Raw genomic sequence first — 13559 nt, 5'->3', positions numbered from 1 at the left:
GGAGTCCCACAATAGAACGAAACGGCTGTCCAGTGCTTTCAGGTTTACCATGGTGGTCTAGCTTCAATTGACTCATGATCTCAACTATATAAAATTCTCAGCACAAAGTATTTCAATAAATTTCCCTTCCCTATTTCTTGAACGATCGTAACGATAAATATTGAGTGATCGCCATTTAGATGTTAGCAATTCAGAAATCGACATCTGAATAACGTTCATTATTTTCAATGCATATTGCCAGCCGCCACGATGTCTCTGATTGTACTTTTTTGTAACCTGTACAGAGAAAGGTCGTAAACTTTCCAAAAACGTTTCTGTATAGGTTGTGCGATTAACAGATGTAATGATGTTGTTATGTCCGGACGGAAATACGTGTATGGTAACCGGTGATAATTATTTATGGATTAATTTTATGTATACATTCTTATTGTATAATTGTTAAGCAAATAAACGATATGTATTTATATTCCTCTAACTATAAGCTTTTATTTGACATATTAGTTACTATTAGATGATTTACTATTCTCAATTTATTCTCAATCTATTAGCAACATTTTCTCACAATTACAGCCACTTTTTGGCTTGATCTTTTACAAATTTCATTATCTATTTTGTGGTATGATGTGGTCTGATTTTGCTTGTATATAAACCAAGTATGTTTGAAATGTATGATTAGATATAACTCTATGCTGTGTCATTGGTCCGGTCAATAAGTCAGTGACTCTAATTGGTGATCGTATCGCGTGATATATTAACAGGACACAAAGAACACGAGTTATAACAGATGTGCTAAAACAAACAAAAACATAACTTGTTAAAATATCTAGATGGAAGGAACAGGTAGCTCAGATATTCAAGCAGGCCGCCAGAGTTCGCGCCTTAGACCAATAAATAACAATCATCAAAAGGAACATTTTTACAATATTTTGTTCTGCTGTCAATATAAAATTTGACACAGTAAGAGGAAAAAGATGAAATATCATTAGGTGTTACATAACATTTACAAATAATTATTCTTATCGCTTTATTCTTTAGAAGACATATTATGTGTTGCTTGAAATGAGTATTTTTTTTTACAAATAAAAAATATACTAAATAGAGTTAACACGATACCTGGGATAACAGCCAACAGTCTATGTTATTACTTATCTGGTTTATAAAAGTAAACTATCCATGGAGGGAAATAATGTACTATATTATTGAAAAAAGGTAGTGTACCATATGGTGGAGCTCTCTGTCATTTTCCTTATTCCTGTATAATCTGTCATCTTCCACAGAAAATACTTTTGTTATGTATGCAGATAATCTAACTGAATGTATACCAGTTTCTCCCTTTTCAAATGTCCTTGAAATGAATGATTTCGTTGCGCTCATTAAACAATACCTATTTTAAGTGTTAAACTGTTTAAGCTAACCTGAGATATGAACATGACTTAAATGTTTTGTTGGAACCATATGAAGTTTATACTAATCAAAGATTCTGTAATAGAAACTGTTTTAAGTGTCATTTATTTTTGATGTCAGTTTTTATTTTGATCTCTGTCGGTCTTTTCATATTTTGTTAACATTGAAGAAAAGTTTCCGTTTGGCTCATTATACAGAGAGGATAAATGTTTTTATGGAATTTCTCGTTACTTACTCCCACGATTTGCAAATTCTTGTATGCAACATATTATCCCTTACTGTCACCCATTATTCGTTCATGAACTTCGAAAAACGATTGCTGGAGGTAATTAGCAAGGTATGTGGTGAGTCTTTTGATTTCACTACTTATACGGTTATAAATAGAAACTTCAAATCTTGCAAACAGTAGGAAAAGTGTAAGTTTATCAGATACTAACCATTCACTCCACTTACGTCTTTCTACTTGTATATCTCCCGATAGAGCAAGACGATGATACATTACAACCCATGAACGCTAACAAAACCATGAAAACTTTAAAATATTGTATCTAGCACACAAGCTATACAATAAACAGGCTGTAAAGAAAGACTTAACCTGAAACTTATACTCTTCAGCCTGTTGCTTATTCACTGTGGTACACATTTCTACTTTCTTGGAGGGATTTTTATTTGATTTTCATTACTTATTCGCGTATAGACGTAAATAAAAACTTATTGTGACGTATGAAAAGAGTATGGGGGGCGTTTGTTGAAACATAAGTTGGTTAGTAGGTAAGTGTCTCATAGTTCATTCATTTAATGTTCGACTATTCCTGACTTTGAAATAAAATAAAGTAGGATCTCTAACAATTTATGATACGTTTTATAGTTTAGTTCATTGTAGAAGAAATTTCCACTTTCTCCACCGTCTCTTTATATATCATTATGATGATTCTTTAGAATTAAGCAAACTTATCGAAATGTTGAAGATTAAATGTCTGTGACACACAAAATGAAATCGTATTCTTCTGATCATCAATCGGTAATCATTAAATTTCACTGGTTTGCACAATAATTTATTGACACAATTAAAATTTGTTGGTCAAACTAGTATTATACGGAAATTAGATTCGGTTTATCACAGTTATCATATTTTGTTAGTTAATTAACAGACTATCAAACAGAAATAATAAAACAGGACCTGTGACCTGATGTATGTATGAATAAGTGGTGTATCAGTTCAATTAACACATAGTTCTGATTCAATCCAATACGACAAATCGACAAGAAATAAATATTTACAATAATAATGAGAAATTACACTTATAATTAATGAAAAAACGAATTATATATATATATATATATATAAAGCAATATGTAACCAGTCAACTCTTTGAATATTGATCAGCATAAAACTATACTCACTCTTGAAGAAAATTTCACTATAACAATCATTAAAATTACTTAATAAGATAGAGAAATAAGTAGTTCATTATGGTAAGATCATAAGAACATACTCTCTTTGAAAGGGTTTTTAACTGTGAAAAACTCAATCAGAACACACGTATTTATATTTAGGTCTATTTACTATAAAGAAAGTCGGATATTACATTTTATACATAACTTTTACACGGTTTATAAAAACGTTTTTCGTAGGTATTATAAAAACTCTCATTTTGTAAAACGAAGCACTCATCTAAATGCTTTCATATAACATTGACCGTCTAGAGACTATGAAATGCATGTGAAGAACTTTCTACAATCGATATCTTAATATTGTTTTGATTTTTTGGAAGGAATTTAAGAATTTACGTTAACAGAATCCCTAGATTTTACCTACCACACACCATGATAGTTATATCAAATCCAGTGACAAAATTTCACTTTATAACGAAGTTTCAATAATCCAATGCAAAACAGTGATGATGGGTACTAGTATGAGGAATTGTGGAGATTGTAGTATTTTAACAGTTGAATTCATGAGGTAATCTAAGCTAGACTACCACTGGTTTAGTGTCAATTGATACCTAACAAACAAAAATCATATGGAATTCTGACATACATTCTGGTTCATGAGTTTTTGAAATTGGGTCACAAATATATATAATTTAAAATGGTCGTTACAATAAAAGCGTTAAACTGACAAACAATATGTAAAGATGTCGGCAACTTGTTTTTACATTTTAAAAATGATAAGAACTGTCTAAAAATCATATCAAGTGTTCAAAACCAAGTTCTCCATTAACTATCAAAAAATTAAACCGTAAAAATATATTAATCGATATTAAAACATAATGATAATCGTATTAGTGAATACTTACGGTTGTTCTTCAAGTGGCAATGTTTCCAAATGAGGAGGTAAACCCTTCGGTAGGCTATTTTGACTAGATAACAATTTATTCTTACTAACTGGATTCATTGAATGATGTAAATTAACATTAGATGAAGGTGACTGATCAAACACCTGTATCATAGAACTGGTACAATGAGAAGGGGGGGCAACTGACGTCACTACTATATGTGAGGTCATTGATACTGATGACGACGACGAAGAGGAGGAGGAGGAAGAAGACGCGCATGATGAGGAGGCTGAAGACAGGTTAGGAACTGTAAGCATATTGGTTGCAGAAGAATTACAAATTTCAGAAGCCAAGAAATCATTATTCACTTCCATTATTGTAGTAGTTGTTGTCGCATTTCCAGATTTACCAGTGGTTGAAACAATAGTACTAGGATCTATAAAACGTCCACCTGCAAATGATATTTTTAAACATACAAAATAAGATAAATTTGATTTATTATCTCGAAACTAATATAATCACTCACTAGAGGACAATGGATGATGAATATGTTATAAACACCAAATAACTAAAGTTGGGAATGTAGATCACTCTGTGTCGAGTCATTAGTCTGAAGGTAGCTTGTCCTCTGAGAGGCTTAATATTCCTGGATTTTACTTCTGTTGATGTTGAGGGTGCGTACTGCTCAGTCCTTAACTGGAAAGAAATAGTTGTTCGGCCCTCACCTACTAATAATAGTTCCTTAGATCATGTCGATTCGTGACAAAAACCATCATATAATAACCTCACACTATATGAATTCATCTCGTCCAGAAGAATGAAACGATAACAATATAACAGTTAATACACATTATGGATAGGATTAAAAACCAAAAGATTTCATCGTATAGAATTTGCTGAAATCATATGAGATGTGGACACTATCTATCTATAAAGGAGCTTTCAAAAATAACTCACTAAAACTTCCAATTTATTATATTTAGATTAAAATCAAAGGGAAAATTGATCAAGTTACAACTACTCACTACTCATTTATCTGTTATTCTAATATTTTATATAATTTCATAATACTAAATAAATTTAATATGAGAATAATCATCATTTGAAATAGATAAAAGAAAATTATACGATCAAAATATTGCTGCTTCCATGCTTATTCGTTTCTTACAACCTTTTTTTTCATATGAAATAATTAATTGAATGAAATGAGTTCCAATTCAAAATGACATAATAACTAACGTATAGAAGATGAGACTTTGTGTAAACTAGTTAGTTGAAATAGTCATTGACAATTGTCTCATCTTAATTCAATGAGAATCAATCTTAGAACTGTTAAGGTTTAAAAATACTAAATAATCTCTGTGAAATCATTGAATAGAAAATTGACTATCGATACTTATTTTTTCTAGTCGGTTTACTCTGGGTTTAGTGAAGTATTTCAACTCAATTCTTTATGCCAAAAACATGTAACATTAAATATATGACGTCATAATGAAACAGATCAATACTTAATTATTATATCATTTCATTTAAATTATCAGTGATATTACCAAGGATAAAAGACTGAATTTCGCACGCAAAGATAATTAGATAGAGTTCAGAAATATTTTCTTTTATGTTAAATAACAAAATTCCAATAAACTTACTCATTAATTTAGAAACTAATCGACCATGTTGGGCATCCCAAGAGTCATCACAACTACTTGTAGAAATACTATCGATATCATTAGATAAAACTGATTGTACAGGACGAGTAGTCAAATTCAATTTCAAATCATTACCATTAGTATTTTTAATTGAAATGAATTTACTAGACTCTTGTAACTGACCAGAAGAAGATAAACCATGTATGAGCTGATGATGGTAATTTGGATGTTGATGATGTGATGAAGGCGGAGGATGATTTAAACTTGACTTTACCGTTTTAATCATTGTTGTAGTAGGTGTTGTTGATGCGTTACTATATTTTGGTATATTTGGTAGTAAAGATGTATCATTTGATGAATTATTGATGGCTAGATCTAAACTGAGCTAAATTTTTAAAAAAGAGGCCCAATAATCATAAGAAATAACTACAGCGACATTGTCTATGAACGAGTAAACGTTTTTAAAAGAAAAACAAAGGAGAGCAATATTAAACAAATTATTGTAGTTTCAAAAATGTCTTGGACTATCCTTAGACGAAACGAGTAACCAGTAAGGTTAATAAGCCTTACTGAATGAAATGTAAAGTTCAAGCCATACTGTAAATATAGTAAAATGTACATATATACACACATATGTCAACATCTGCTGTGTCGATTCGTAATAGGATTTATGCAGTGTGATAACATATTTCTATCACAAAAATGTATGCTGTCGAAAAAATGCTGGATCAAAGTTTACAATATACGAATATACTGAACAATATGCATTTACTCGTAAGAAGAGCACACAGAAGATATATTATGGAAAAAGATTACACATAATCAAGACATCTTTCCAGTATAATTCAACTATGCTTTGCTGCTTATTGCTTAGATGTCAAGACGACGAAACTGTCAGTTTATAATTAAACAATAGATAAGCTAAAAATAGAATAATTTAAAGGTATTCTTAACTCACTGAGGATTAAACTCAGGAGCTTTCAATTCTCACTGTGGGTATATAACCTTCAGATTACTGAATAAATTACACAATGGTTCGCATTTCCACCTTCAATGAACGGTTGTTTAATTGAGTTCAATCCGTAATCTAAACTATAAAATTCAATAATCTCTACAAATCCCCACTATACTGAGAAGTATCTTTCAGAAGAACCTGTTTAAAATCGTAAAACAATGAAGAGCTGTTTCATCCTAGTTTGGTACTACTACCCATGGAAACACCAATCACAACCGCACACATGTGATAGAACGAAGTGCTTTGAAATTTCTCAACAACTGTGATACTCCTAGACAACTGAATCGAAAGAAGACAATGATTCACAATTCAAACGACTGTGTTAGTAAACTGTGCTCCTGATTTAGTGTTTTCAATTGTTTACAGTTATAGTAATGCTCATCGTTGATTCCGTAGAAATAGTTTCTCAATAGAATTCTCATTAAAAAAATCTTATCTCAGAGTTGATCACTAGTAAGTACACGGTGAGATTATTTGACGGGATGATTTTGTGAAGTTGTAATATTGCAGTTGTAACAACCAGTGAAAATTAGACTTCAGTGAACCAGTGAGTTAGGTTAAAATGGCGTTGGGTCATGAAAAAAATTTACGAAATATGTACAAACAATACCAAAAAATCAATACCATAAAATCACTTCACTTAATTTTTATGGATAAATAATATTGATTTTTTACGAATTTACACAAGTTTTCAGAAACAACACGAAAAGATAAAATTTGTAAAACAAAACAAAATTTGAACCAATTAGTTGTTATTGTTGTTGTCATTTTTGGGTGAACATTTCTGTAGAGTAACAAGGAAGAGATAAAATTCATAAGGAAAAATCCTTTGACATACAAGTCGTATCAATTATATCACAAGGTTTAAGGTCAAGTCAACGATAAAAGAAAAATTGATGAGGACCAAATTTTTAAGTTTTTCTTAAAAAATAGAAGTAAAAACGAAGGAAAACAGCAGCTAACCAGTGACTAAGATAGCGGTGACTTATAATAGAACGGCTACACAATATAATACATGCTGGCACTGACGACAAGAAATAGACATATTATAATCAAACGACATGAAAACAACAGCTGATTATTTCCTAAATACACACATTCACACATGTTGATATACATATGCACACGTACAATAAACGAACAAACAAGAAAACGCACTCCTGTCCTTTAACTATAGATTTATTTGTTCCAATGACCAAAAAAGAGAAAACATGTTAATATTTCAAGTCACAGAAGAGAAAAAAAACGTATAGTTTAAAAGTGAACATTAAATCTAACATTACAAAAATATTCCTATAAATTTAACCTTCAAACTGAACACAAAGATAGGAGAATATGAGAATAAGTCGAAAGCTGAGCTTAAGCAAATGATTCATATTCGGATTAGTATAGATTAAGTTATTTTTAAACCTGCTAACTAGAGAATCTATAAATAATATTGCAGTGAATGAAAACTCAAATAGGGACAACCAATTTATTTTTTAATACGAAACTACAGAGTTCTTTCATGTAATGTAAAAAGTATACATTGAACACTTCATTTGAAAATCCTCCATCAATAGTTTCAAACTTCATCGTTCCTTCACTGCTATTACAATTACTCTCTGTTCACATTCCCGTCCTGTTTGATTCGATCATCTCAGCCTTCTGCTGCCAGGCATTCAACTTCTGATTGGTGTTATATACTATTTATGTCGACAGACATAAGTACCATACACCACAATATTAAAATAATATTTAGGAAAATAGGTGGAAATATTTTTTCATGAAGCATCACTACTATCCTCTTACTCTTATTGACACTAACATTAACCTTTGATTGAAGTTACATTTCAAGTTATTTACAAGTCAATAATTAACTGATTATTAATAATCTTCGATGAAAAACCAGTTGCTAGTATGTGCACACTAAGTCATCTGAATGAACGGAATATATATAGGGATGAGGTTAAAACAATTTAAACGAACTTCAGCCACTTGTTAGCCAACCGAAAAACTCCCTTGATAAATGAGTAGTTCATGGTAAGTAAAGAATAATATTAAAAAAGGTTAACATATTTTACGTAATAAATCTATTGAAGTTTACGACAGTTTATTTTATATAGATATAGACTATCTATCTTTCCGAAACTCTATAAGGACGTATATAGATTTTTAAAAGTCCTCACATTGTTTTTGGTTTGGGATTAACGGGTGAAAACTAGTTTAGAGTTAGGGTTATCAGAATAGGTGGTGTGAGGACAATGTTGATTTGTAGGTTGTATACAATCTAAATAGGAAGAGTTGAGCATTCGATACTTTGAACACTATTTTTACTCTAAGATAGCAATGAGTAATATTGCCTTATCAATTTGAGCGTTGTGAACACGATGGAAAAGTAATTCTACTTTTTTTTGTTTTATGTGACACAAGATACAAGTCATTTCTTTTTAAATTTGGTGTGAAAATCCAAAAGTGGTCTGTTTGATTTTGATTGGCTCGTCAGCATAGTGTACTTTTACCGAACACATAATGTGTTATCAGTATACGGTTTACTGAAGATTATGGAATTTTCAGTTTAAGTTACGAACTGACCTAAGCTAAATCACCATTGAAAACTACGAAGTACTGGACAGCTGTTTTGTCCTAATATGGAATACTTCAGGAGTGCGAGTCGACGACCCCGCCAAGAAGTATCAGACCCAGGATCTCCGGTTTCCCACGCTCACTTGTTAAACCAATACGGAAGTATTACATCAATATTAATCAGATAACTATCTTTTTTAATTTTAGCCTACCTGTGGAATCTCATGATTCATCTGAAATGAAGCTGAGTCACACAGTATGTGTGTAAATATGTACCTAATTAAACGTTTGAATGTGTGTATGAGTGCGATCAAGTGAGTGAGGAAATAAGTGTATGTGTGTAAATTGGACCACTAAGTAAATCTAGTTGATAAGTTCCTATCAGTGAGTCAAACAAATAAAGTGATGAAAAAAGTAAGTTACACTTTACGGTAACAGACTCTAAATAATAATAAAACAATATATACTCCAACCCTTAATCTATATATTCAAGCAACTAAAACAAATGTTTACACTGGGTATTAGCCTGGTAAGCTGCCTTATTCCTCCCTCATCAGACAGTTCCAAAAACGTTCTATCTATCTGTTATAAAACGAAATCAGGGACATCAAATATACGACATAAATGAAAGACAAGCTCTTCGATTCAACGTAACTACGACAAGAATAGTTCAATTCGTTTTGTATTGTTTTTTGTTTTCCCATTGATGTTTAAGACTGTAGTTGAACAGTCTCTTATTGGCATATGTGCACCCTGTGCATATTGCCTTAAGTTACAAGCATTATAGACAGAGATGGATGGTGGCTAGCAGTGGGATCCAGGATTTCTACGGGTTGAACAGTTCTAAGGTTTGACACAAGGTTTAGTTTATTAAAATGAAGACTTCAATAAATCTAGAAATTTATGTTGGTTGCAGGGTTCATGACATCTCGATATGGTAAGTTGTGGAAAATGAATTTTTCTGAAGGAAGATCTTATGAGGTGCTATGAAGAACATCAGTAGAACTGATGAATCATAAACGATTGTCGAATTCTAAATTTTAAGTAAAAACCATTAAATAGTAAATAATGATATGTGTATGTTCGAGTTCTTTTCTCACATAAGATTAATAGTTGCGGATGTTTACCCAGATGTTAGAGAATTTGACTTCCAGGCAATAGATTGCAGACTCCAACTTTCCACCTGCCTCAGCCTTTAAATGCCGGTGGTATCTCTGGTCCTCAGGTGAAAAATGTGTCTTATCTGTGACAGCTTCTGTTTAGATTCCGTATTTCGGATTTAAACAGTATTAGTTTTTAGCAATAAATTTCCAGTAGCACCTGAGAGGTATCTCTAGCTGACAAGTCCCAAGTAGGACGAAACGCGCGTCCTGGATTCTACTGAAAGCTATCATCCCTCTTTGCTTATAATAGTCCAATGTTTTCACAGATAATTTAAAAATACCTTGAATGTCAATGCAGAAAAGTGTTCCATAGAAAAAGGAAAAACAAAAAACTATCTATCCACCTTTTTCTCTTCAAACCCACAAAGAAATAGATTTGAGTGAGTCTACTTTTCAGAAAAAACAATCAAGCATAATATTTAGTAATCGAAGTGAAAATGAAATTTAGTCAGTAAATCGATTTTATTGGCTCAGTTAGCAGATTATGAAACAAGACTCTCATAAGCCTTTTTTAAGTTAGAATAATAATAATCTCCAAATTTCTAACCCTAATCATTACCCTTGTATAAAATATGTAATTTGTTTAAAACAATAGTATTAACTGATACTCTGGATACTGGATACTCACTCGTTAATCCGTTTGACAACTCGTATTGACATTGAAAATGTTTATTTACACTAAGACTTAGGCAAACTATCGTAAATACATTCTTTCAATAACAACAAGAGAACAGAACAGAGAAACAAACAAATTAATGCTAAGTACATATTTGATGAGCAAAGAATCTACGGTTAAGTGTGAATGTATGCATAAACAACACAACCAATGTCAACTATTTCATTTTACATCCCGATTGGAATTCTCTTTTAACTATCTTTACATAAAAATAAGTACAAATGGATATTTTGAAATACAATAATTATTGTTCTAGGAAACCAGAAACAACTATAGAATGAAAGTATTTTTGAAAACACCCTTACAGTTATTTATAAATGCTAAACTACAGGGCCAAAAATAAATTCGACAATTGGAAATATGAATGACAGGATGCCAACTTATTGTTTTGAGAGTGGTACATCGTAATGAGGCCTGAAGGTTTCGGGCTCGATCACTGATAAATACATGTGTGCTCAATGCAACTACATTCTATATTAGGACGAACTATTTGTCCAGTACATCCTGGTTTATAATACTCATAGGATTGAAGTTAATCCATGACATAAAATGTCTTTAGATTCGTATATTTATTAAAAAATTATTGAGTTGTGGGAAGAAAACTGATTGAATAGTTCCTGGAGCTAAATTAAATCAGTATGAAGGGATTTATGATAACGACAGAGTGCACTAAAATGAAAACATCTGTTGTTATGATATACTGCAGAGTTCGAATTGAAAATAAAAATGGGTAGGAAATCTGAAAATAACATCAGCAGTAATGAAAATAAAACATAAGAAACATATTTTTGTAAGAAAAGTTGATGAAGTGAATCAGTTGAAAGTCAAGATTTAGAGGAATACTAAAATTAAATTCCACCAATGTTGTGCTGTATTGCTTGAGGTCCCCAACCAAAAATTACGATTAACCTGACTTCAACCAACAAACCAGTACCTCTTAACATAGATTCAACTAATATTCCATGACTTTATATACTGTTACCATATCTTGGTCTCCTAGCACTCAAACGTTTTCCAATCTATTCTTCCGTTGCTAAGCAACACGTGTTGTGATAGGTCGCGTTTAGGAAACGCATGCGTCAACCACTTAGGATTGGTTAATATATCATTTATCTATTCATAATCAAATCAAGAATCAAGTACCGATCCGCTATTTTATCTTAAGTTAAACTGATAGTATTTCCGTTGAAAACGGAAGTGTAGTATAATGGTTTTAAACATTATTAACCAGAAAACTAAATCTATATTAAATTGATGTCATAGAAAACGACACGAACGTTCTATAGAATGCATATTTAGAACGAAGTGGAACCAAAAAAACTTACTTTAACACCCATACTCCACGAACCATTATAAGCGTAATCATATTCACCGTTGTTTTCTGATTTTCCACTTAACTAAATAATAGACCACCAGAAAGAGATAAGAAAAATTAATGCAAACTCCCAGTAACAACTATGTAAGCTTTCCCATTTAAATTACAAAAAAGAGAATTTTCACGAAGAATAATTCTAGCATAGTTTGGTGAAAACAAAATGAAAGGACTAATTATAGACTGTAATGAATTTTATCGATTGGAGGAAAAGCAAGTGACAACTTCATTTTACTACTGAACTACATCTAAGCAAATAAACACGAACACTTAGTTTTTGTTATCCTTCAAAAACGAGGAAAGAATATAGAAAGAATCCATAATCTATTGAAGTTTACAAACAACAACTTTGAAAAGAAAAGTGTTAGCAATCTCATTTTACCGTAGTGCAGTAAATATTATTCCCACCGTACGAATAGCTTAACAATAATAACTTCAATGATTGAAACTTTGTGTGGAACTTAAAGCCACATTTTTCCAATGAGTCAAAATTGATACCTAAAGTCAGATCTATGCCCTGTTGATTACAAGCAACAACAACAAAAAATACAAAATGAAACCCGTCGTTGGAATGTCGAAGTATCCCCACCGAATTGAACGACATAACAAAAACATTAAAATTGTTATATTTTTACGTCAAAATTGTTAGTATTATCCATTTGGAGAATTACAAATGGCAAAGAATAATAATTGTATTGACCGATTTATTAAACAGATAAAATTTATGAAAGAAAATTCTCGTAAATCACTACATATCTGTAGGGCACGAATAAAACTGATAAACATGGCATATTAATGGGTCTGCATTATTATTGCTTAGAATTCTTTCTTCAATAAAAACTTTTCAACTACCCATTATTAGTGTTATTTCTAGCAGATTTCAGTTAATCAATGAATAGCATTGATTTTCATTGTTATATTGTGCAGTTTATAAAACATTGAAGTGACCACCACCATCTGGATGGTATAAATGACGATTGATAATGATATTTCAATCATGCACAGAAATAGCGTTTATAGAGTTCGGGAGCGGAGGAAACACACGGAAACTACAACAAATGATTTCTGAATTTGATAATGACTGAAAGACGAATTACTCGTACCAGTCTTTTTCTAGATTTATTGATTCAATTAACTATGTGTAACAAGTTGCATTGACCGATATTAGAAAAATTTACTTTTCCATATACATGAACATCTTACAGGATGGCTAAGAAAAGCTGTAGCTTTGCAATGTAAAAAATATGGACTAATAATAGGCCAACTATTGGTCGCTTATTATCAATAATTTGCCGTGTTGAGTGAATTATTGAAGGCAGCTATACTCCTGATTACAAAAGTGGTAGAATCCAATGTCATACGAATAAAATAAGTGGGAAGGTGAATTTGAAAAAATTGATTCCACTTCTGTTTTTACATCAGTTACCTTGTCAAACCCA

At 31.5% G+C, this 13559-nt stretch overlaps 1 protein-coding gene across 1 annotated transcript in view; it reads right to left on the bottom strand.

The window, feature by feature from the left end:
* Window positions 1–13559, bottom strand: part of Smp_140360 (hypothetical protein) — a gene marked incomplete at its 5' end in the record, with an annotated part of 80422 nt that overhangs the window by 5521 nt on the left and 61342 nt on the right. The window contains 3 exons of the mRNA XM_018791614.1: window positions 3705–4134; window positions 5330–5714; window positions 12074–12145. Of these exons, the coding sequence (XP_018645221.1) occupies window positions 3705–4134; window positions 5330–5714; window positions 12074–12145 (887 nt within the window). The remainder of the gene's footprint in view (window positions 1–3704; window positions 4135–5329; window positions 5715–12073; window positions 12146–13559) is intronic.

The sequence above is a fragment of the Schistosoma mansoni genome (assembly GCF_000237925.1).
Source record: "Schistosoma mansoni, WGS project CABG00000000 data, chromosome 2 unplaced supercontig 0108, strain Puerto Rico, whole genome shotgun sequence".
Taxonomy (NCBI): Eukaryota; Metazoa; Platyhelminthes; class Trematoda; order Strigeidida; family Schistosomatidae; genus Schistosoma; species Schistosoma mansoni.
Note: the sequence above shows the minus strand (reverse complement) of the source record. Positions and strands in the feature narration are given on the sequence as shown.